General features: G+C 35.5%; 1 protein-coding gene across 1 annotated transcript; it reads right to left on the reverse strand.

Moving 5' to 3' along the window:
- Positions 1–12115: 12115 nt before the first annotated feature.
- LOC145660751 (uncharacterized) lies at positions 12116–23461 on the reverse strand. Its single transcript, XM_081726160.1, has 3 exons — positions 23405–23461; positions 16139–20207; positions 12116–12345 (listed from the first exon to the last, which is right to left on the reverse strand). The coding sequence occupies exons 1-3, from the start codon at positions 23459–23461 to the stop codon at positions 12116–12118; spliced, it is 4356 nt and encodes a 1451-aa protein (XP_081582286.1).
- Positions 23462–23836: the final 375 nt, after the last annotated feature.

Consider the following 23836-nt stretch of genomic DNA (forward strand, 5'->3'; position numbering starts at 1 on the left):
ATTTTGAACCGAATAGTAACACGAATTCCCTGCTTTTAGTCGACATTTAATTTCTTCGTGAATATGATTTTCGTCTGTTAATATTGATCCTAAATATTTGAAAGTATCCACTTTATCAAAAGTATTATTTAATATTTTAACGCCTCCACAATTTGTCGTATTACGGTCCCGACGCACTTCCATGTATTTAGTTTTCTCAGCATTTACTTCTAAACCCATGTCCCTGCAAGCGTTTAATAAGATCTCTGCATCACTAAAATAGTAAAATCAAAAGCTAGTTGAATACAGAAGAATGTGCATATACATAAAAAGGTTGCAAAATACCGTAACAAATATGTGTGAAAACTCAAAAACAAAATTGTGCTATTTGCCGAGGTTGGTTTTACGGCAAAGACAATGTACAAAATATTTCAATGGTTTCACGAGGACTGTGTTCTTAGTGAGCATTTAGCGTATTACATGATGAAGTTCTTGTTTCACATATTTCTTGTAACTAAACACATTTTTGTGATTATTCTTCCCTATCCTTTGTAATTCAGTGACATTTTAAAATATTTTTGGCTGTAAATAAAGGTACTCCACATTCCTAAACTTATAGATTCCAGTGTTTGTTTAAAGCACATGCATTACTTTACGAACAATAATGTGTGTTGTAGAATTATTAGTGACACTATCATAGTATGTAGAGTTTTAATATTGATGTCAATGTTCCACCAACAACCTGTCAGTCTTCCCCATAGGGTTCGGCAAGTCCGATACTTCTTATCGTTCATCTCAATTGTGGCCCCACAGCCACGCATTGCTTTTCTCTAACATGTATTATATCTGTCAACTAGTTGGAATAGTATACTTAATCATGGGCTATAATTCGTTTCTTTAATAATTCATTACAATGTTGTACTAGTGCTAACGTCCTTAGGGTAGAGATGCAAGGGCTCGGAAAAAAACCGGCTTTTTTTGGAAAAAAACTTGGTTTTTTCTGCTTCGCTTTTTTGCTTCGGAAATTTTGGGCTTTTTTGAAAATTCTGCTTTAAATTGATAAACCAGATTTTGTTTCGCTTCTCTATAACACAAAAAGTCATTTAATTAGTGGTTGATGCCGATAATAATATAAAACCTCGAAAATAAACCATGAATTTCGAAAAGATATTCAAAAAGTTTTACTTCTTAACATATTTACATTATGAATTCCAAAGGATTAACCAATGTACATAATAAGAATTTTTTTAACCTCCTACATACAAAAGTAAGCAGGGTTGGCAAGAACCATGTTTGTTTTTGAAAATGCCAAAAACCCGTTTTTGGGGCGGAGTTTAAACTAGTTTTTTTTTTGTTGTTTAAATCAGGTTTTTTGGGTTTAGATATTTTGCTTTATGTATTTTTATTACATATTGACAGAAATAAGTTTGTTTCGCCTTGGTGTTATGCAACAACGAAGTTATGCTGGAAGAAGTCACATAAGCTTAAAAAAGTCCGGTCAGTAAATTTCTTAAATTGAGAAACTCCCGCCCTAGCCATCAAGAAAATCCCGTAATTGTTAAATGTAAAACAATAACGGAAAAATCCTGTTATTGCTTTGCATGTAAAATTTAAAGGTCAACGCATTATAATCAGTACGCTAAAACTGAGGTATTAAATTACAAATTTAGTACGTACATATCATTGAAAGTACAATCCAAGCTAATGTTGGAAGCTACGTAGGCAGTCGATAAATTTTGCCAATTTATATCAATATATTTAAGCAACCTTGGCTTCTTTATAAAACAACAGGCATTCAGGCATGCGGAAATATACAATTTAGTTTCGTTTCGTATGTTCAGGCTTAACACCCTTACGTAATACAGAGGTTATCAAGGAGAAGATTTTCGCTTAAAGTTGCATCCGAACCGCTACTTTGTTTACGCATGAAAGAAGGGTTGTGGTTCGACCGAGAATTGAACATGGGACACCTTGATTAAAAGGTGAAAAGGAAATAAAACTAATGCAGATGGTTTGATCTGTGGAAACGTCACCATGAAGTTCACACGATTCGCATTTTTCGTTCTTTTTATTTTATTCTTTGGTTTTAACCAGATGTTTTTTTTTAAAACAAAGAAAAAACAGCTGGTGTAAACCAGTCAACCCTAAAAGTAAATACTTCTTTAAAAAAATACTCAAATAAGTAGCAAAATTCTATGTAGTATTTTTACTTCAAAATATTCTATACCCTCCTTTTGGACTGACACACAATCATAGTCATACGTCTTGCAAATAAAATCAGAAAAATAAACACACTGCTGAACAAGACTGCTGAGGAGGACGTCTGATGTATCCTGATGTATCCTCTGATGAGGATGTCATCAGCGTGTACGTCTGATGAGGATCTTGGCTAGAAGATCGAAACGTCACGTGTAAATGTGTTTTTATATTAAATAAGTGCAGTCTTGTTCAGCAGTGTGTTTATTTCTCTTTTTGGAACAAAATAAAATTAAAATAAAACATAAGAAAAATACTTAGAATTATATGATACACTTAAAGGCTGCACATCTGGAGCTTTTGGTTTTGTATATTCTTGAAATTCAATTTATATAAGCACCATCGCGGTTTACTCATTCCTCAAGTTTTCTGTATTTTTAACAAGAAGAATTAACATATGAAGGGTGTGAGGTAAGAACATGGTAACCCTCAATTTTACTATTTTAAGAAATTAGAAATTTTCTGCTGCACAATCCATTTTGAAAGTCAGAAAGTTGATTTTTCACATAAGACTATACATGAAGGATTAAACGAAGCGGTATGCGTTGCTGTCTATCTGGTGCTGCATAACTCAGCAACTGAAAATTTGTTAGTTACCATGTTCTTGGCTCACACCCTTCATATCATTATGGAAACTCTCCCCACCCCATCTCCCACCAAAAAAAGGACTACGGAATATATTTAAGTTAAGATAAATAAAACTGCACAACAAACATGACTGAGTGGAGCTTTCGCGCTTCTATCGGGAAGTCCGGGATTCAACTCAGCATTCGACCATTCTGACAAAACTTTTCTTCATTCCATCTATGAAGTATAAAAAAATGTGTGTATACCGTGAGTTGGCCGACTTCATTTCTTATTGTTTTTAAATCGTTATTATTACTAATTACCAGCAGTGACGGTTTTGCGAAGGTTATAAGGACGGTCTTTCGGACTGAAGCCTGCTCCCCAAAATTACGGAATGCCTAAAACAAACGAAATATCTATTAGTTATGCCTTTACTCATAAACTTTAAGCTCCCGTCAAATAAAAATTACGAATGTTTAGAAAAACTAAAGATTAGTAAGAAAAAAAATCCTCATCCGCCACTGATTCTCAGTATAAAATGATCTTCAAGGTTGTATCCGGAAGATTATCTCTAAATATATAAACGAAACGAAATACAGTATTAGTTATGCCTGTACTCATAAACTTCAAACTCCTCCCAAATAAAATTAGGACATTTTAGAAAACGAAACAATCAGAAAAACCCTCGCCAAAGTACGTTTCTAAATCCGCTACTGATTATTTGTATAAATTAGTATTCAAGGTTGTATCCGGAAAATTATTGCTAAATCGTTGCACAGCTACAGTATAACAGAAATGTGGAAGTACGGTTAGACGGATATATTGAAAAACGTACGCTTTGATGGATATATAGAAAAACGTAAATTTAACTTTTGCGCTAGAAACTAGAGTACTAAGCTCTTAAAAATGAAACACAGATGACTGAAATGAGCCCGAGAAGAAAAAAATGTCGATAACTCAAAAGTTAAAATAAAGTTAAATAGCCTCTAAAATTGCCCTCAAATACTACATTCTTCATGTTAGCTTTAATTCGTAAAACATGTGCTCCATCCATCTTGATGGTGAATTTTAGAGCGAAATATGGCATTTAGGTCATGGAATTCTTATCTAACTATAGAATATACTATAAGAAAGCTATTTAAATAGAAAAATCATGAAAATGAAAAAAGCCAAAATTTCAAAAATTCTCGTTTTTTTTCAAAAAGCCGGCTTTTTATGTGCAAAAAACCATCGATTCAAAGAAACCGACTTTTTTGTTTCTCTACCTTAGGATGTCGATATTGCCCCAAATAACCCTATATATATTTCACGAAGATTTTGTGAAATTGAAGATGATGTTAGCCGTGTAGAAACAAATCAAATCAAAACAAACGAATATCACGAAACTCTGTAAGTCAGGACAGGTAACTAAGGATCTTACTTGTATATTAAGATGTATCGAAAAGAACTTATTTTTTTCGAAATGTTAAGGTGGGTAGTGTGGACAAGTGGCCATTTGTGACCAAAATGATGCATGAGTTTCTTTTTCAGATTTTTTGGAAATCGTTTAGGTGGCGCGCATCAACCTTTAAATTTTAAAAGTGATTTGATTATGCAATACGCATAATAATCTAACAAAAAATTCATTATTTGGCTATTTGATGCATTTTTTTGCATTATGGTAGTTAATTGTCTTGCTTATGACAAGTATGTTAAATTCATGCCTCAGAGATAGTTTTATATGCTCTTTGGCTACTTTTGGTCGAAAATAGTCAATTTTAGCCTAAAAAATGCTCTTTTTCAATTGATGTTTTCCAGTTGGTTTTGACTGAGTTTTATTCGTAAGTTTTCTGCTATAAAAGATTTGGCTTTCTAATTCTTAACAGTTCCTCAGTTACTGTCCAGTGTTTCACTTATTTCCATAGCTTACTTTGGTTTGAAAATAACTTAGAGTTTATCACGAGGAGGTAGCTGGACTGCGAGTTTTTCTGGTCCCACACCGGTCCAGAAGGAACTCGTAAGCTATGTGCAAAAACTACTTTTCCACTCTCTGCACATTGCGTTGTCATCATCGAGAAACTTGAGCTTTTCGTCTGCTTAGTACACAAAGACTTGCTATAGATATTGCAACATACACTACGTGATAAAAAGTGTCCGGACACCCCCGCAAAACATACGTTTTTCTTATTAGGTGCATTGTGCTTCAACCTACTGCCAGGTACTATTTATCAGCGACCTCAGTAATCATTAGACATCGTAAGAAAGCAGAATGGGGCATTCCGCGGAACTCATGGACTTCAAACATGGTCAGGTGATTGGGTGTCACTTGTGTCAGAAGTCTGTACGCGAGATTTCCACACTCTTAAATATCCCTAGGTCCACTGTGTCTGATGTGATAGTGAAGTGGAAACGTACAGCACGAAAACGTACAGGTCGCCCTCGTCTGTTGACTGACAGTGACCGCCGACAGTTGAAGAGGGTCGTAAAGTGTAATAGGCATATATCTATCCAGACCATCACACAGAAATTCCAAACTGAATCAGGATCCACTCCAAGTACTATGACAGGCGTCAGCTAAGAAAACTTGAATTTGATGGTCGAGCGGCTGCTCATAAACCACATATTACGCAGGTAAATGTCAAACGACGCCTTGCTTTGTGTAAGGAGGACGATTGAATCGCGGTACACAATATGGCGATCCGATGGCAGGGTGTGGGTATGGCGAATGCCCGGTGAACGTCATCTGTCAGCGTGTGTAGTGACAACAGTAAAATTCGGATGTGGTCGTGTTATGATGTGGTCGTGTTATGATGTGGTCGTGTTTCTCTTGGAGGGGGCTTGCACTCCTTGTTGTTTTGCGTAGTACTCTCACAGCGCAGACCTACATTGATGTTTTAAGCACCTTCTTGGTTCCCACTGTTGAAGAGCTATTCGGGGATGGCAATTGCATTATCGAGCACCTGTTCATACTGCACGGCCTGTGGCGGAGTGGTTACACGACCCTGTAATGGCCTGGCGTGCACAGAGTCCTCACTTGAATCTTATAGACCACCTTTGGAATGTTTTGGAACGGCGAATTCGTGCCAGGCCTCACCGACCTACATCGATACCTCTCCTCAGTTCAGCACTCCGTGAAGAATGGGCTGCCATTCCCCAAGAAACCTTCCAGCACCTGATTGAAAGTATGCCTGCGAGAGTGGAAACTGTCATCAACGCTAAGGGTGGGCCAACACCATATTGAATTCCAGCAGTACCGATGGAGGGCGCCACGAACTTGTAAGTCATTTTCAGCCAGATGTCCGGATACTTTTGATCACATGGTGTATCTTAAGATTTCAATAAAATTATTTTGTCATCATTTTTGTAAATCAGAAATATCACTACCTGTCATATAAAATTGAATGAACTGATTTTAGAATGAAATAAAGACGGCAATGTCCGACACAAAAAAATAGCACCACTCAGAGCAAGCGTAAGACTTTCATTATATTTACTATTTAAATAAGCCATTCCGTGACATTGGTATCTACTTGGTGTTTCCAACAACCTTTAACTTTGGGGAAGATCAGAGCAGTATTTTGCGTTACAGTAGTTCAGAAGCTGTCCGTTTGGTGTCTGTATTCAATATGAGTGTGGTTGAGACTTAAAAAGGTTTGTTTTGTTTGCTTTTTTGGAGCAGCGTAAAGTGCAAATTTTAATGAAAATTGTGTATTATTGAATGTTTCTTTTGTTTACGTTCTAAATGGAAGTGCTTCACGTATATTATAAGACGTTGAAGAATCTCATTATTCCCTAGAAACTCGAAATATGAAAAAAGCGTGTCGCCACGTTTGGCCTAATCCTCGTTTCGCCTAACTAATTATAATAATATAATATAACATAATAATATAATATAATATAATATAATATAATATAATATAATATAATATAATATAATATAATAATATAATATAATATAACCAATTAATCCGCCGGGTAGGTATATAAGTCCTCGCTGCTACGCGGTGGTAACTTCAACACCCCGGTTGTAGATATCTGCTTTGACTCGACGTAACCCTGCGCGATGGCACACTAGGGGCAATCCTATAACGACGATCGACATTTACCGGCAAGTGGCCTACTAGGTGTTGGCGACGTTTACAGTATGGGGTAGGTATATAAGCATATTATTTTAAAATACGTGAGGACATCCTTCATCATCTTCAAAAATCCGCTTTTAAGAAGAAAAGATAGAAAGATCCAAATACTTGGACAATATATAAAAGTGACATCGAGGTTGTCTGATCCTCATGGAAAAACGAATCTACCGTTTGAAATGAATTTTTGAACGTATTTAGTACTTCCAAGAAAATGGTTAGCTGGTTCTCGCTTGAAATTTGACAAAACTTGGACTCAATTTAGAGAATGATCAACCCTGCCTAAATCTAAAATTTCAGACAGACGAGATCACGAAGAAAGAAGTAATAATAGATTAAAGGTTAGCATTGGATGTCATTAACAAACAGACACAATATTTACCCCAACCCCTCGGCTATTTCTTACACATATCCAAACTGTTTAGTTGCGCTCTAATTCTTGCCAACCGATTACGGCTGCATCAAAAATCTGTTTCTTAATTAGGTTCAATGCTAAACTTCACTTCAACTCTCACAACTTCCTCTTGCAAGTCTAAATTTTGCATTTAGACATAGTCGATCACTCTCTAAATAGTGTTCACGTTTACCAGAGGACGGCAACTGACTATTTCTTAGTTAAATCGGCCGGGCTTTTATCGTGTTACTTTCATTACAATGCATATCCTAAGCTGGTAAAGAAGGATTAAAAATGTAAGCTAAATAATGTAATATATCACGAATCTCTTATGATAGGAAGTTGAAACTCGGCATATAAACTCCTTGTTATTATCCACCCACGATTATGCCAGCTATAGCTGAAGGAGACGGTGATGATGACAATTAAAAGAATTGATGGAATGAATAAAATGCGAGAAAAGGGAGAACCCCGAGAAAACTCACGCACATGGTGTTTGTACACCGGAAAGCTCACTTGGCGTTAGCTGGATTCCAGACAGAGACCTCATGCACCGCAGAGGAACCAGGGGCGTCATTTAGGGAGGGCAGGAGGGGGCAATTGCCCCTCCCAAGAGTTTGAGGAATACATATACTTTAATCGATTGTTTACTAATATACTAGTACAAATCGTAAAAGTCTTATGTCGGTGGTGCTCTTGCTCCCCTCAAGTGAAGTGTGAAATGACGCCCCTGAGATGAACGCTCTGACACTGAGCGTCCATTAAAAACCATGTTATATACAATCTAAGTACCGGTACTATTAAAAATATATGAATGATGTTTTAAAACAGACATTTCATAGATATCATCCGCATAACAATTTAGGTAGTATTTTTTTTTTTTTTTGGCAACAATGTTCCCGCCAAACTTTTTTGTGCATATGCGTTCTTAGTATACGTGGTACCAAATTCGACACCCTGTTGGAGCACAGATATTTCAATTTTGACTCAGAATAATAATGTAATTGAAAAAAGCTACTTGAATTTACATATAGCCACTATTGGACCAAGAAAGCCAAAATAATAATATTAACAGACGACAAATTGACTACTTCATTAAAGTTCATAGAGTTCTGCATTGGAGTTCATAGAGAACGTAAAGTTCTGAACAGCATAATTCCATCATAATATTTATGATCAGCTATAATTTATGATTGAGGTTTATAACCAAATAAATAAATAATCAATAAATAATTTTATCATACATTATTACGTTTATGATACAGCGAAATCCAAAAAGTGAAAAATATGCTTCTAGACTGTGATTTGGTCACGATTCATCCACCACATTTACCTCTCAGCTTTCTGACCAATCACATTTTTTCGCTCTTGAAGTTTGTACTCTACTCAGATCGTCAAATATGGGCTGTACTTTAACACCTATTTATTTGGACAATCCACTATAGATGATCCGGAGATCCGGGTTCGATTATCTGTTCAGCCGCTTATTTTTTAATCTAGATTAAATACGCATCTTTAGAAGAGGAGTGGCCAATATTTTAACATGTAAGGGCTACTTTTAATTTCAAGAATTAATGGTGGACTACATATCTCTTCAGTAGCTCGGTAGAGTGAATCACGCAACAATAAAAATGATTGACACTCAAAACCGTAAGCTACCTCACAAGACTTGCCGGGATATTAGTAGGTTGAGTGCAATACATTGGCCACTCCTGTTATAGAACTTATGATAAGAGAAAAAATCGGTTCTAGCCCTGATGTGCCACATAAAATTTACGCCAAATTTACACTTACAATTCTTTAACTACGAAGGTTCCATTGCAATGCAATAAATTATCCATTCCCTAACTATGTTAGTGATTTCTATTTACACAATACAGAGGGGTCATTTCGGAAGGCAGGGGGCAATTTCCCCTCCGAGACTGGGAAATAAATCTATTTTATCCAATTGTGTAGTAATATATTAACATAAGAAAGTGTGGAACTTAAATGGGAGCAGTATTTTGACCTCCACCTCCACAAGCAAAATCTGAAATGTTGCTGCTGACACGATAGCCAACATAAATTGTCGATATCTTTATAATATTGTCCTTTTTATTTATATCGCCAGTAGCACATCATAGTTCATACTTTTTTCTTAGCAAAGCACAAACTGCTCCTAGCACGAACATTTATAAATGCTTATCGTATGTTGATACAGTTTAACTCACAAAGTCTAGTTCTGTTATCCTCAAGTAATCCACATATTTAAAAAAAGGTATTAAAATGATCAACATATTGAATTGGAAATCTGGCGCTTAGCCATAATGACTACCTACAAATTAGCAACAGTGAATATCAACCTTATCTAATCACATGGATTTCTTGGGAAGCATTTTTCAGTTCACATTGAATGAACTGGAATTGTAATGCTTTTGATGTACTAATTTTCTTTTTGAAATAAATTTAAATGTTACTTACTTCGTGAAAATTAAAACTTTTTTAATAACTAACTTTAAAATTTAATGATCAAAATTTATAATGAACGTATATAATGCAAATTCATTTTTAAAAGAATGAGAAACATTTAATTAAATTTTAAGAGAAAACCAGCCAAATCAAATCATTAAAATGCAGTTCATCTGAAAGAAAACAGAAAAGCAATTAGCATATAAAACACTGAGCTAAGAAACAAGATTGTCCAAAGAGACTACTGGTAGATCGTTGAGAGAATAATTCATTGTGTCCTAAAGTAAAAACTTGATTACGTCTTGTAGGAAAGAGTTTTATACAATATAATTCTTTGTTTCATTACAGCACATTTGTACTTAACAAAAAGTGTGTGTATATATATATATATATATATATATATATATATATATATATATATATATATATATATATATATATATATATATATATATATGTGTGTGTGTGTGTGTGTGTGTGTGTGTGTGTAAAAATTATGTTATGTGTGGTTAAACAGATTAGATCATGATTTATTAACTCACTAAATAATGTCCTTATTTTTGTCTCCAAGATATTTTTATTAATAGCTTTTTTTTGAACAAATTAACTAAAGATTAAAGACAAAAGTAAAGATAATGATTCCACTTGTTTAACCTTCCATTCTAGCAATAATTAAAGAAGTTGAGTGCTATGTCCATTGATTTAGATGGACATTTTTTTTATTCTGTTTTATAGAAACTGAACTTTGAATCACATGCATTCTACTGATTTCTTCTTGAGATCTAGTTGATTTTCTGTGTTATTTCAAGGTCAGTTTACATTATATATATATATATATATATATATATATATATATATATATATATATATATATATATATATATATATATATATATATATATATATAACTTAAACATAATATTACTCAAATTTGATTATTTAAATGTTAAAAATTATGGATAACAAGATTTAATTTTTACGAAGTGATTTGGCACTTAAATGGATTTCAAGAAGTCAAATAGATCCCGGTTCATTTGGAAGGGAACAAGGACATAATTTTCCGTATGTATCAGTGGGCTGAAAAACACAGATGGTGCACGTATATTCAACACCATTAAAGGACGAATGATTTTGATAGTTTTATAGTACAAAATACCAACAGCGACCGTTTAGTTTTAAACGTATTCTTCAGCAGATTATCCAAAGAACTGTGTCTTTAGTAGGACGGAGTATGTACCCAATGGTTAAATATTAAGGTGTTTTCTACTTTAGAATTTATAAAAATGTTGCTCAAATATGTATTTCCTTTAATAGTAATCCACTTATAAAAATGCTTAAACGACGTGTAGGGTAAGATATGCTCTTTTAGTGTTGACTACACAGATAAATAAGAAAGTGTTAGTGCTCACTGTCTTTAGTCCTGTGTTATAATGTTTAACTCGCAGAATCAATACAAAAATCAATCTGTATCACAATCACCATTAGCAACCACCATTCCGCTACGGTTGTTGCTTGCCTTTATTTAATAAAAATGGGCTGCGATGATACGAAATATGAATGTGTTTTTAAGACAAGATTGTAAATTGACTAAAGTTTTAGATACTTTCATAAAATCGATAAATATTCTTTGCAAAGCACAATAAAAATTTATTAACTAAGCAATATGTATACAATATATAAAGTAGAGATAGTTGTTACTGTCTACCTTTAGGACAGTGGAATATTTAACAAGGTCCACCGCCAATCCACGAGAAACATTACTACCATTAACAGGTTGTAACCATATGGAGATTTGACCATTAATATTTGTGTAACAGCAAGTTAGTTGGCAAAACTATATTAGATAAACGTAAACAGTTCAAAGTTTCAATTAATCACCATTTTTAACCTATAGCGTATAGCGAGTCGAAGGCTTGTAGAAGAACAACTAATGTTAATTAATAATTTGCATCATACATAACTACACTTTTAACTTTCTCATTGGTTGACCATTATGTTAAACAAAAAAAAAAATGCTAAACATTACAATAGTTTGTAACTGGTTCATGCACAAATAAATAATGACACATGGATAGGTGAACACGGGTTCCCAGACAAGTAGCCGAAATTACATAGATGACAGACTAAATAGTCTTTTTCACTTAAAACTTTTAGCTGCTACGTTCAGTTTAAGCACTGGAAAATATGAAAACGAAAAAGTGGGTATAGTGCGTAACACATATTCCATACTGACGGTCATAAGAAATTTCTTAAGATTATACTAGTCCAAACTTCTCAGTACATTCATGTAAACACATAATATACATGTTTCCTATTCATACTTCACTTTTTTTTTTGGGGGGGGGGTAATGGACGATCAACCAGGAAATCTTGTCCTGCACTTTCCATCTTTGGTTTTTGTCTTTTTTCCGGTACATATCACACTTCCACTATTGGAGACCGCACGAACTTGTAATTTGTGTTTCACTGGATTTTCCAGTTTTGAACCTTGTTCTTTGACCAACAAGAAACCATCTTCTTTTGCTGTTGGATAATTGTCGTTCAATTGATCACCAATGGCAGTTAAAAGTACACTTCTGCCATCGACTTGAAGATAAAATAATAAGCCAACCAGATAAAAAGTTAACAAATTTGCGACGTACTTCATGTTGACGAATTCTGATATCCGAATAATGTGAGAATAACTGCACAGTATAACGAAAGGCGATTTTTATACATGGTGTTTAATTCTTCAGGGGAAGTCCTCCTCAAGGTCGCTTAGACAGGACCTACATCGTGCGTCACACTTACATACATGCATTATTGGGGAGTTGGTATATTGGGGAAGTCCCTCGTTTCAGCAAATATGTAAACAAGTTTCTGGTTGTATGAGATATGCCAGAAGGAAATAAAATTTACATTTCAGTTACAATATCAATTTGATTCTGAGGAATTGTTACTGTTTACTGCATATTCTTATTAAAATTTTAATTTCATTTTAAATATTTTTCCTTATTTTACAATAGAAAAAATCTTGTACAATGACATAAGTTATATATTATTTAATTTTCTTCATTATGGGAAAGAATTCATCGGTCTAGTACAGCGGGTGCACACAGGCGGGTTTTAGGGGGTCAGATTTTATCCATGAGAACACTTGGGGGACAAAAGTTTTCATTGAAAATGGTACAATGAAGATAGTGAATGGTAAATTTTGGAAAGAAAATATGCATTTTTATGAAAGAATTGTAGACTTGAACGGCAGAATGGTAAATTTTGGAATAGAGTATCTAGTAAATTTAAGGAGTTGGTTCCAAATCCATGGGGACGAGGTGAATACCCGTGGTCTTACTGTAGCAGCATACTTGGTAGCTTCCACCAATGGCTTCTTAACGCATTGACTCGATGGCTACTTGCAGGAAGCACCACGATCAGAAATACATGTATTAGATATAAACAGTGGCGTATTTACGATTTTGTTTCGGGAGGGGCTTTGCTAACTTTCGGGGGGGGGCTTTGCCTGGAAATGTGAAAATTCTGCAAGATATTTCATTTCTTTACTATGCTAAGTAAGATTTCGGGAGGGCTTAAGCCCGGAAACCATCCCCCTAAATACGCCACTGGATATAAATATAATCATAAGGGTAAGATCAAAGGTTTACTCAAAAGCTTATATTCTTAGAATAACACTGGGTCCTTCACAGACTAATGTTTGCCATAATTGGGATTGCGAAAATAATATTAAGAAAATGTTGATCCAATGTAGTTTAAAAAGTACGGTAGCCATCCAACAATTTGCTCCATAGATTAACAGTTGGTATGGTTAGGATTTGGTAATGGCAAAAGTTATCTTCAGAAATACGTTGGTCCAACGTAGTTTAAAATGTATAGTGTCCAGCCAACAATTTGCCCATAGGCTAATGGTCAATATGGTTAGGAGTTCGGTAATTGCAAAAATAATGTTAAAAATATGTTAGACCAACGTAGTTTCAAGTGTATGGTGTCCATTCAACAATTAGCCCCATAAGCTAATGGTTAGTATCGTTAGGATTTGGTAATTGCAAAAATAATGTTGGGAAATACATTGGTCCAACGTAGTTTAAACCAGTGCTGTTCAACCGGGGGTACACGAAGATGTTTGTGGGACTATGTAATACTAAAATATATAAGCATATTACCCATATTCGACCAAGAATCGAAGAGTTGGCCTCAAGGAAACAAGCTCAGTCATCTCATTAACAGGTTCGTTCTATAGTTATATTTCGTTTTTGAATTTTTAACATTGTCCTCAGTGTGCGAATTATTAGGGAGGATAAGGGGACGATCTGGATGTCTCCCATATGTTTTGAAATTTCCCATGTTAATTTTTTCGGATGCGCACTTTATTTCGCTGTAAATAGTCTTTTGATTAGCACACTGATTGTCCTTTTGTTGGGTCTCGATTTGTTCCCCCTTTTTAATTAACATAACATGTATATTAAGTTTAATAAGTTCATTTCGATTGAAATTCTCTTAAATAGCTTCAGGGGTACACAATTGAATGGCGAACTGTGTCTACGGGAATGCGAGAAAAAAGGTTGAATAGCACTGGTTTAAACTGTATAGTGCCCAGCCAAGAATTTGCTGTCGTTTATCCAACAGTTTTGACCATCTACTTCGTGTAGCTTTTTTTTTTTTTCATCAGCATCTAAGTTGGTTTGCCAATGCTCGGGAATTATAACGTAGGGTCAACCCTATGTTGACAATACATTACGCAGCTGAACATTCATATTTTTTTCGGCATAAATCTTTGTGCACTGTAGTACAGGAAATTTGATTCAAGAATTCTATATACACAACCCTTGCTTTCAACAAAGCCTTCCCTCTTTTTCTTAACGGTTACGTTGAACTACGGATGATATCTAAAACACACAACAACAGTGCCGTGCCGTGGAAAATCACCGCCCGGGGCGAGACGGCGCCCCATATATATTTTTTTCAAGTATTTTTTCTCTCTTTTTTCCTTTCCTCTCCCGAATTTTGGGCCCCTTGCTTCGGTGCCCGGGGTCGTCGCCCTGATCGCCCCCCCAGACGGCACGATACTACACAACAATAACAATGGCAAAACTCATTCCCTACTCAAGTCATTATTTGGTGTTGATCAATGAATAATTGAGAGTAGGTAGTCCCCCAGTGGTGGGAGGAATTTGACATTCTTTGATTTTAGCAAATATGTATGATGAATATACATTACATTTACAATTTAGTGAGTCAGTTAATTGTCTCATAATTTATAAACTTTTAGTTCAAAAAAAGTTTAACAGCCTTGTTTCATTACAAATACAAGTAAACTGCAACAAGTTTTGGACACTTCTTTTAAGTGCATATACAGAGTGTGTGCAACAGGAGAAGTGCAAAGTTTGTACAAAATATGTGGGAAATATACAGAAATTTCCAAGGGTGAAAGTCGTGCACAATTCTCACACGTTTTGTACAAACTTCGCATTCTTCCTGTGTGTCCTATATATATATATATATATATATATATATATATATATATATGGGGATATGTATGTGTGTGTGTAAAAGAAGTGATCAAAAGTCATTGTAGTTTACACGCACAAAAAGTGAACCATATTTTACAGTGCAGTATAACATTTCAATACTAGCGCATTTTTATAGTTGCTTTGATCACTAGCCTTCGGCTAGCTGGGGGCACCGCCTCCAGACCACAGCGTTTAGTTGGTAGACGGTCTCGCATCTTACCTATCAGCCTTTGCATCAACAGTGAATTTCGTGCATTTGCTCTTTAAATACATTTCCTCAATTTGGCCTAGCTGGGGGCTTCGTCCCCTTGTATCCCACGAAAACACCCTGTACAATATGAATGTATATATTTGTAACTTCACTAAAGTACAATAACAATGCTAAAATCAATGTTCATACTAGTGGACTGTAAGGCTTGATTCGTACACCACATGAATGCAACCAAATATAAATTCACTGTATTTAATGATTACAATTTTAGTTTGCACACAAAAATAATACACAAGAATAAACATATTCACAAGGTCCTTAGTTGTAAATGCTTATAATACGATGGCTTATTGTTTATGTTATGTTATATGATTTTCGACCATGATATATGGTCCACCAAACTTCATGTTCTTGCTGCCTCCACACTCACACACACCCAAACAATAGAAAAGCGTTAAGCAACTTGAACACTGTTGCCAGCTAAAGGCACACACACTGTTAAACACACAAATAATCCCAAACATACTCCCCCCTGTTGGTCAGCTAAGGTCTGACCAAATAAAACAAAATGATACATATAAAAAACGAAACGAACACAAAACTTGAAGCAACATTACAACTGTACTTATTTTTTTTTTTTTTTTACACAAATCTCAATTCTAACCCTTGTTGCATGGTAATGCAACTAGTTTGTTGATGGAACGTTTATATGTTCCAGTTGTAGTACGAACCGTCACTACACGAACTAAGAAATCCTTTCCTGGGAACACTTTTTCAATGATGCCCAATTTCCACTGCAATGCAGGAACGTTGTCTTCAATCAGCAAAACTACATCTCCGACCTTGAGATTATGTTGCGGTGAAGTTGTCTTAGAGCGTTGTTGAAGACCATGTAAATAATCTCGGGACCATCTCTTCCAAATGTGTTGTCTTAGTTGTTGTATCTTCTGCCAACGAGATAAGCGGTTGTGTGGTAGATCGGTGAGGTTAGGCTCTGGTAAAGCTGTAAGTGCTTCTCCAATTAAAAAATGTCCAGGGGTGAGAACACTGATGTCGTTAGGCTCACTTGATAGCACTGTAAGTGGTCGAGAGTTGAGACAGGCCTCAATCTGTGTGAGTAATGTTGCAAACTCTTCATATGTTAACACTGCACCTTTTGTAATACGAAGTAGATGGTATTTCATTGATTTTATACCGGCTTCCCATAGTCCTCCAAAATGCGGCGAATTTGGTGGTATGAAGTGCCACTGAATTCCTTCGGTCGATGCAAAATCATGAACTTGAGAACTAAAAGGATCTGATGAAAACAGTTGATACAATTCTTTCAATTCGTTGTTGGCTCCAACGAAATTTGTGCCATTGTCGCTGTATATATTGAGACATCTTCCTCGTCTGGCTATGAATCTGCGTAAAGCTGCTATGAATGACTGCGCACTAAGATCTGTTACCAATTCCAGATGTATTGCCTTGGTGGATAAACAAACAAATAACGGAACATAAGCCTTACGTACAGATCTATTTCTAACTGCTCCTGATTTTATGTAAAACGCTCCAGCGTAGTCCACGCCTACGTTTAGGAATGGTCTGGCTTGCTGCACACGAGCTGCTGGCAACTGTCCCATAAGTTGTTTTGAACCACTGGCCTTTAACTTGAAACATGTGAAGCAATGATGGATCACTTGTTTTACTACCTGTTTGCACCTGATGATCCAATATTTCTGGCGTAGTGATGATATTAATAATTGGGATCCAGCATGAAGTAATCTTAAGTGTTCTGCTTCAACTATAAGTTTTGTTAAGTGTTGATTTGAAGGCAGAACTATTTGATGTTTGGCGTCAAACGGAAGTTGACTATTCTCCAATCTTCCTCCAACTCGGATCATGCCTTCACTATCTAAAAATGGATGTAAATTGTTCAGTTTACTTCTTGGTGGAACAATGTTTCCATCACGAAGATGCTGTAATTCGCTGTGAAATCCAATTTCTTGTGTCCATTTGATGCAAACATGGAGCGCTGTATGGAGTTCTTGTACTGAAAGACCTTCTGTTAGTTTATTTTGCTTGTGTCTGATGCTATGAACAAAACGTCTACAATATGCTATTGTCCTAACTAACCTTGACAATTTTGAGAATCTTGTTATGATTTCATTGCACCAATTGTCTAAAGTGACTATCAATGTTATGGTTCCCTTACTCTCTGGAACTTGATCTGGTTGCAATGAATCCTTACTTGTCACTGACCAATTAGATTGTAAATTAGAAAGCCATTGTGGACCGTGCCACCATAATGAGTTGTCCTTTATGGAAACTGCATCTATTCCTCTTGAAATCATATCTCCAGGGTTGTCTGAAGAAGTTACATGTTTCCAACAGCTAACGTCAGTTAAGTCTTGAATTTGAGCTACTCTGTTGGCCACGAAAGGTTTCCATTTGTTACACGGAGAAGCTAGCCATGCCAACACGATTTGGGAGTCGGTCCATAAATGGACGCTACTTATGTTCAATTTTAAAATTGGTAAAATCTTGTGAACTAATTTTGCCAAAACAACTGCTGCGCATAACTCCAGACGTGGGAGAGTGATTTTCTTGACTGGGGCCACACGTGATTTAGCACATAATAACTTAACTGATATTTCTCCTTGTTGATTGATCGATCGCATATAAATGCATGCTCCATATGCTCTTTGAGAAGCATCTGAAAAACCATGGATCTGAATCTCCTCTATGTTTCCTTCAACGAGTACATATCTGTCGAATTTTATCTGATTGATTAATGGAAGTTGCTTGTACAATTGAGTCCATTTCCTTGCTAATTCCATTGGTATACTGTCGTCCCATTGAACCTTTTGCCGCCACAATTCTTGCAAAAATATTTTGTATGAAATGACAACTGGTGAAATTATTCCTAATGGATCGAATATAGAGGCAATGATTGAAGCAACCTGGCGTTTAGTAATGCACTCTTGAACCTTCATTGTTGACGTCTTGCTTTCAACGAGAAATATATCCTTGTCTGGATGCCATGACAATCCTAATGCCTTGACGCCTTGGCCTTCGTGGAACTGGATTGGACGTTGCACTTCTCGAAGCTCTGGCGAGATGGATTCCAATAACCTTGGATCATTCGAACTCCATTTCCTAAGTGTAAAACCTCCCTTTCCCAGTAACTCTATCAATTGCTTCTGGACCTCTAGAGCTTGCTGTATGTCGCTCATGCCACTACAAACATCATCAATATAGAAATCTCGACGTAATATTTCTGCTGCTACAGGGTAATTATGCTCTTCTTCGTCTGCTAATTGCTGTAGGCATCTTGTGGCCACAAATGAAGCACATACCGTACCATACGTTAGTGTTTTCAACTCAAAAACTTGAATCGGATCCTTTCTAGATCTTCTCCATAATATACGTTGTAATGGCGTGTCTTCTGGATGAACATTTACCATGCGATACATCTTAGCGATATCTGCAGTGAATACCACCGAATGAGTTCTAAAGCGCAAAATGATAGAAAACAAATCTTGCTGTATTGTAGGACCAACTAAGAGAATGTCGTTGAGGCTTTTTCCGCTGTCAGATTTTGCTGAAGCATCAAACACCACACGGAGCTTCGTTGTAGAGCTTGTAGGCTTAAAAACTGCATGATGTGGCAAATAGTATGCAACGCTGACGTCCTCCTTTTTACGCTCATCTATCCTTACCATGTGACCAAGATCTTCATATTCTTGCATGAATTCCGTATATTTAGCTTCAAAGTCCGGGTGTTGATCGAATCTTCTCTCCAATTGCTTTAATCTAACCAATGCCTGCTGATAAGAATCGCCTAAAACTGTACGGTCTTCAAGAAAAGGCAGTCGTACAATGAAACGCCCTGTATGATCTCTTGTTGTATTCTGAACGAAATGTCGCTCACATGCAAGCTCTTCGCTTGATCTAGGTGTAACAGTAATTTCTTCTAGTTCCCAGAATTTTTGAAGTTGTTGCTGTAGATCTATATTTGTCTTCACAAAACATGTTGTTAATGGAATATGGGGGTCACGTTCTTGAGGAATGCGTCCTGCCACGATCCATCGCAATTCTGTCTCCTGCAGTACTGGAAAATCACCTGGCCGTGTTTTGTGTCCTGACTTCATAATTATGTAGAATACTTCCGCACCTAAAAGAATATCTATGTCTCCAGGAGTATTAAAAGTGGGATCTGCTAGAACAATGTCCTTGGGAATGTTCCAATCGTCATAATTAATTCTTTCTTCCGGTAGCTTACTTGTAATGTGAGGGAGAACTGAACAACTTATGTTCAATGAAAATGTGTTAACACATGAATGGACACTAATATCTACAGAGTACTTTGTATTAGATATCGCTTGATTTATACCTTGAATTGGAGTATACTGTCTATACCGTTTGATGTTCAATTGTTGCACCAAATTCTCTGTTATGAAATTGGTCTGACTAGCACTGTCTAGAAGCGCGCGACAAGGAATCAAATTTCCCTTGTTATCCCTTACTTTAACTATTGCAGTAGATAACAACACTCTTGCGTTAGGCCTAGCCTTTAATGCACAATATGACACTTGCCCTAAATTTTCACTGGAATCTGAGTTGTTACTACGCTCTTGCACCGTAGCACTGCTTACACTTGGAAACCGCACTGATTTGTCCTTTGTTACGTCTACATGCAATAATGTATTGTGCTTTTTGGAACACACTTTACAACCTCTCGATTTACAATTCTTCAAAAAATGATTACTTTTCAAACAATTCATGCATAATTTATTTTTACGAATGCATTCTAATTTTTGGCTGTGTCCCGCATTCACAAAAGACGAACAAGAATATAAGGGATGCTGGCTATTACAAAATTCACATGCATTTGAAAATGTTGATAAATAAGTCTTTGATGACTGAATACTTTTTGTTTGCTTGTTTTGTACGCTACTACCCTGCTTCACACCATCAATACTAGTTCTCATGTTCTCAAGCACCTGACAACGTTTCTCGAGAAACGAAAAGAATTCTGATAAAGCAGGAAAATTAGAATTCGTATTTTGAAGCTCCCATGACTTCCTAGTAGTTGCATCTAATTTTGATACAAAGTGTTGGGTCAAAATTACGTCTGTGAGGTTTATGTTTGGCTCAAGTGCTTGTAGTGCATTTATATTGCTAGTAGCTGTATTTATAAAAGCGCGAAGTTCACTTACATTTTCTTTGTACACTGGCTTGATTTGTAGTATTTCGTGAATGTAAGAAGAAGCAATTAGCTTTTTATTTGAATACCTGTCAACGAGTAATTGCCATGCTACTGAATAATTTGTTTCGGTAATTGGTAAATTTTCAATTAGGCTTAACGCTTCGCCCTTAAGAGAAGTTCGGAGGTACTGAAACTTCTGTACTGTGGAAATGTCTTTATTCTCGTGAATAAGAGATGTAAAGGTGTCCTTATATGATAACCAATGTTTACAGTTCCCGTCAAATGCAGGCAACTGTATGACCGGTAATTTAACTTGTGCGCTACTGCTAGTGCTATTATTAACAGCTGATTCTTTATTTCCATGCTTTAAAACAAGTGCTTGCATTTGAGCCTCTAAAGAAAAATACACATTTTCAATTTCTGCACGAGCGTTAACTGCTTCCGCTTCGGGTTCGATTTGATCAATTTCAATAGTATCTTGCACCTCCTGCAACTTTGACCAGACGTTATTTAGATGTTTTAAGCGTGCACGTATTTCTTCTATATTGCCTTCATTTGGATCAAAGGCCTGAACAAAAGTGATTATTCTTGTTAACTGGCCTCTGTATGCAGATCTTTGCCTTAAAAGACGCTGGTGTGATTCACTCATGATTAAATGCTACGCAGAAATATGAAGAATAAAAAACTACTGACCTGATGATGATTTTTTTCTTTCTTTTTTTACCTATGAAATATACTCCAGAAGCCTGGTCCTGGTACAACAGCTGTCCGCGTATACAAAACGTGATTATTGTCTAACGTACGTGATAGCACCACATATAGGCCGACACAAACACATTTCTCTTCACAACAGCACAGAACAATTCTCACAATTGTCAGAAAGCTTTGCACTCATCCGGCCCGGAGGACCAATGTACAATATGAATGTATATATTTGTAACTTCACTAAAGTACAATAACAATGCTAAAATCAATGTTCATACTAGTGGACTGTAAGGCTTGATTCGTACACCACATGAATGCAACCAAATATAAATTCACTGTATTTAATGATTACAATTTTAGTTTGCACACAAAAATAATACACAAGAATAAACATATTCACAAGGTCCTTAGTTGTAAATGCTTATAATACGATGGCTTATTGTTTATGTTATGTTATATGATTTTCGACCATGATATATGGTCCACCAAACTTCATGTTCTTGCTGCCTCCACACTCACACACACTCAAACAATAGAAAAGCGTTAAGCAACTTGAACACTGTTGCCAGCTAAAGGCACACACACTGTTAAACACACAAATAATCCCAAACACACCCTTTTCAATAACATAGGAATTTCTTCGTTCCCCCCTTGAGACCGCTCAGAAACTAAAACAATTCAGTTTCGGCAATTTTCCTGTGAATTATTTCCGGAAGGCTACAATCATGCGAAATTTCTAGGGATGCGCACGAGACGAGTCGAGACAGGATTTTCCTGACAAAATTCGAGTCGAGACACGGCTCTTCCAATAGAGAAATATACATTTTTCGAGTCGACACATCACTTTTACAGCACATTTTTAAGACGAGACAGCCACAAATCTTGTCTCGTGCGCATCCCTAGAAATTTCATCATTTTAATCCTGCCTGAAGTACCTAAACATTTTGGGATGATGAAGATATCCTGCATATAAATAACATGGTAAACATTTTTCAGTTCCCCATAAAACCACTCTAAAGTTGGAAATTTTTATTTTTGGCGATTTACTTAGTTTACGCTAATGAAAACGTATAAGCATACCAAATTTCAAGTTTTTATTCCAATTCCAGACACCTAAAACATGAGATTATAGGTCCAAAAAAGGTCCATTTAAATAACATGTGGAATTTCTTCATCGCCCCTTTAGATTCCCTAAAACTTAAAAATTTTCCTGTCGGTTAGTGCCGAATAGCTACAATCATGTCAAATTTAATCTTTGTAGCCCTACAGGAAGTGACTAATAATTTTGGGGTGTAGAAGATGCCCCGTATATAAATAACATGGGAAAGATTTTTCAGTCCCCATAAAACCACTCTAAAGTTGGATTTTTTTTTTTATTTCTAGTGATTTACTTAGACAACGCTAACGAAACATACAAGCATACCAAATTTCAAGTTTTTATCCAATTCCAGACACCTAAAACATGAAATTATAGGTCCAAAAAAGGTCCATTTAAATAACATGTGGAATTTCCTCATAGCTATTTTAGATCTCCTAAAAATTAGAATTATTCTCTTTTGGCAATTTTCCGATGAGTTAGTCCCAGAAAGCTACAATCATGGCAAATTTCAACTCTCCACGTCAACCGAAAGTGCCCACTTATTTTATGTCAGTTCATGTAATTTTATATAGTTAGGAAGGATATATATATATATATATATATATATATATATATATATATATATATATATATATATATATATATATATATATATATATATATATATATATATATATAAGTAGGAGCTTGTCTTTAAAATTAGTCATTATGTGGGATATTTTTGATTTGTGGCATAATTAACGATATACAGTAAAGGGTTAATATAAATAAACTGTGACTAATGAGCACGCCTACTTTATTACTAGAAAATAGTTTGTTGATGGTATGTGATATTGAAGTTCTTCGGGATAAGTTTTCATATCTTAAAGTTCCGTTGATTATAGAGTTAGAACAACTAGCTTCAGACAGCATGTAATATCGATTTTAGAGCTAACCTCCAGTTCATGTGTTTTTATTTGAATAGTTGTGTAATGCTTCTCTATATTCTGCATTTTTAATTTTACATATTATTATTATTATTATTATTATTATTATTATTATTATTATTATTATTATTATTATTATTATTATTATTATTATTATTATTATTATTATTATATAATTAATTTAACAGAATAATGATAATCAGCCATTACTTTCTAACGCAGATGGTATTTTAGTCAGTGTTACATTATAAGGAAATGCTCATATAACTGCAAAGTAAGAATTTGATCTTGCACCTCTATTAAGCGATTCAGAATGTGCAATATTGCGTTTATAAAGTCAGCGAAGCACATCAAATTTCCAATAAAGTAATTGTCCGCATGAAAGGATATAGCAACGCTATTATTATCAACCTGTAGTTCTAAACATTTAGGATGATTGGA

Source organism: Thermobia domestica, chromosome 9 (genome assembly GCF_964235325.1).
Source record: "Thermobia domestica chromosome 9, izTheDome1.hap1.1, whole genome shotgun sequence".
Taxonomy (NCBI): domain Eukaryota; kingdom Metazoa; phylum Arthropoda; class Insecta; order Zygentoma; family Lepismatidae; genus Thermobia; species Thermobia domestica.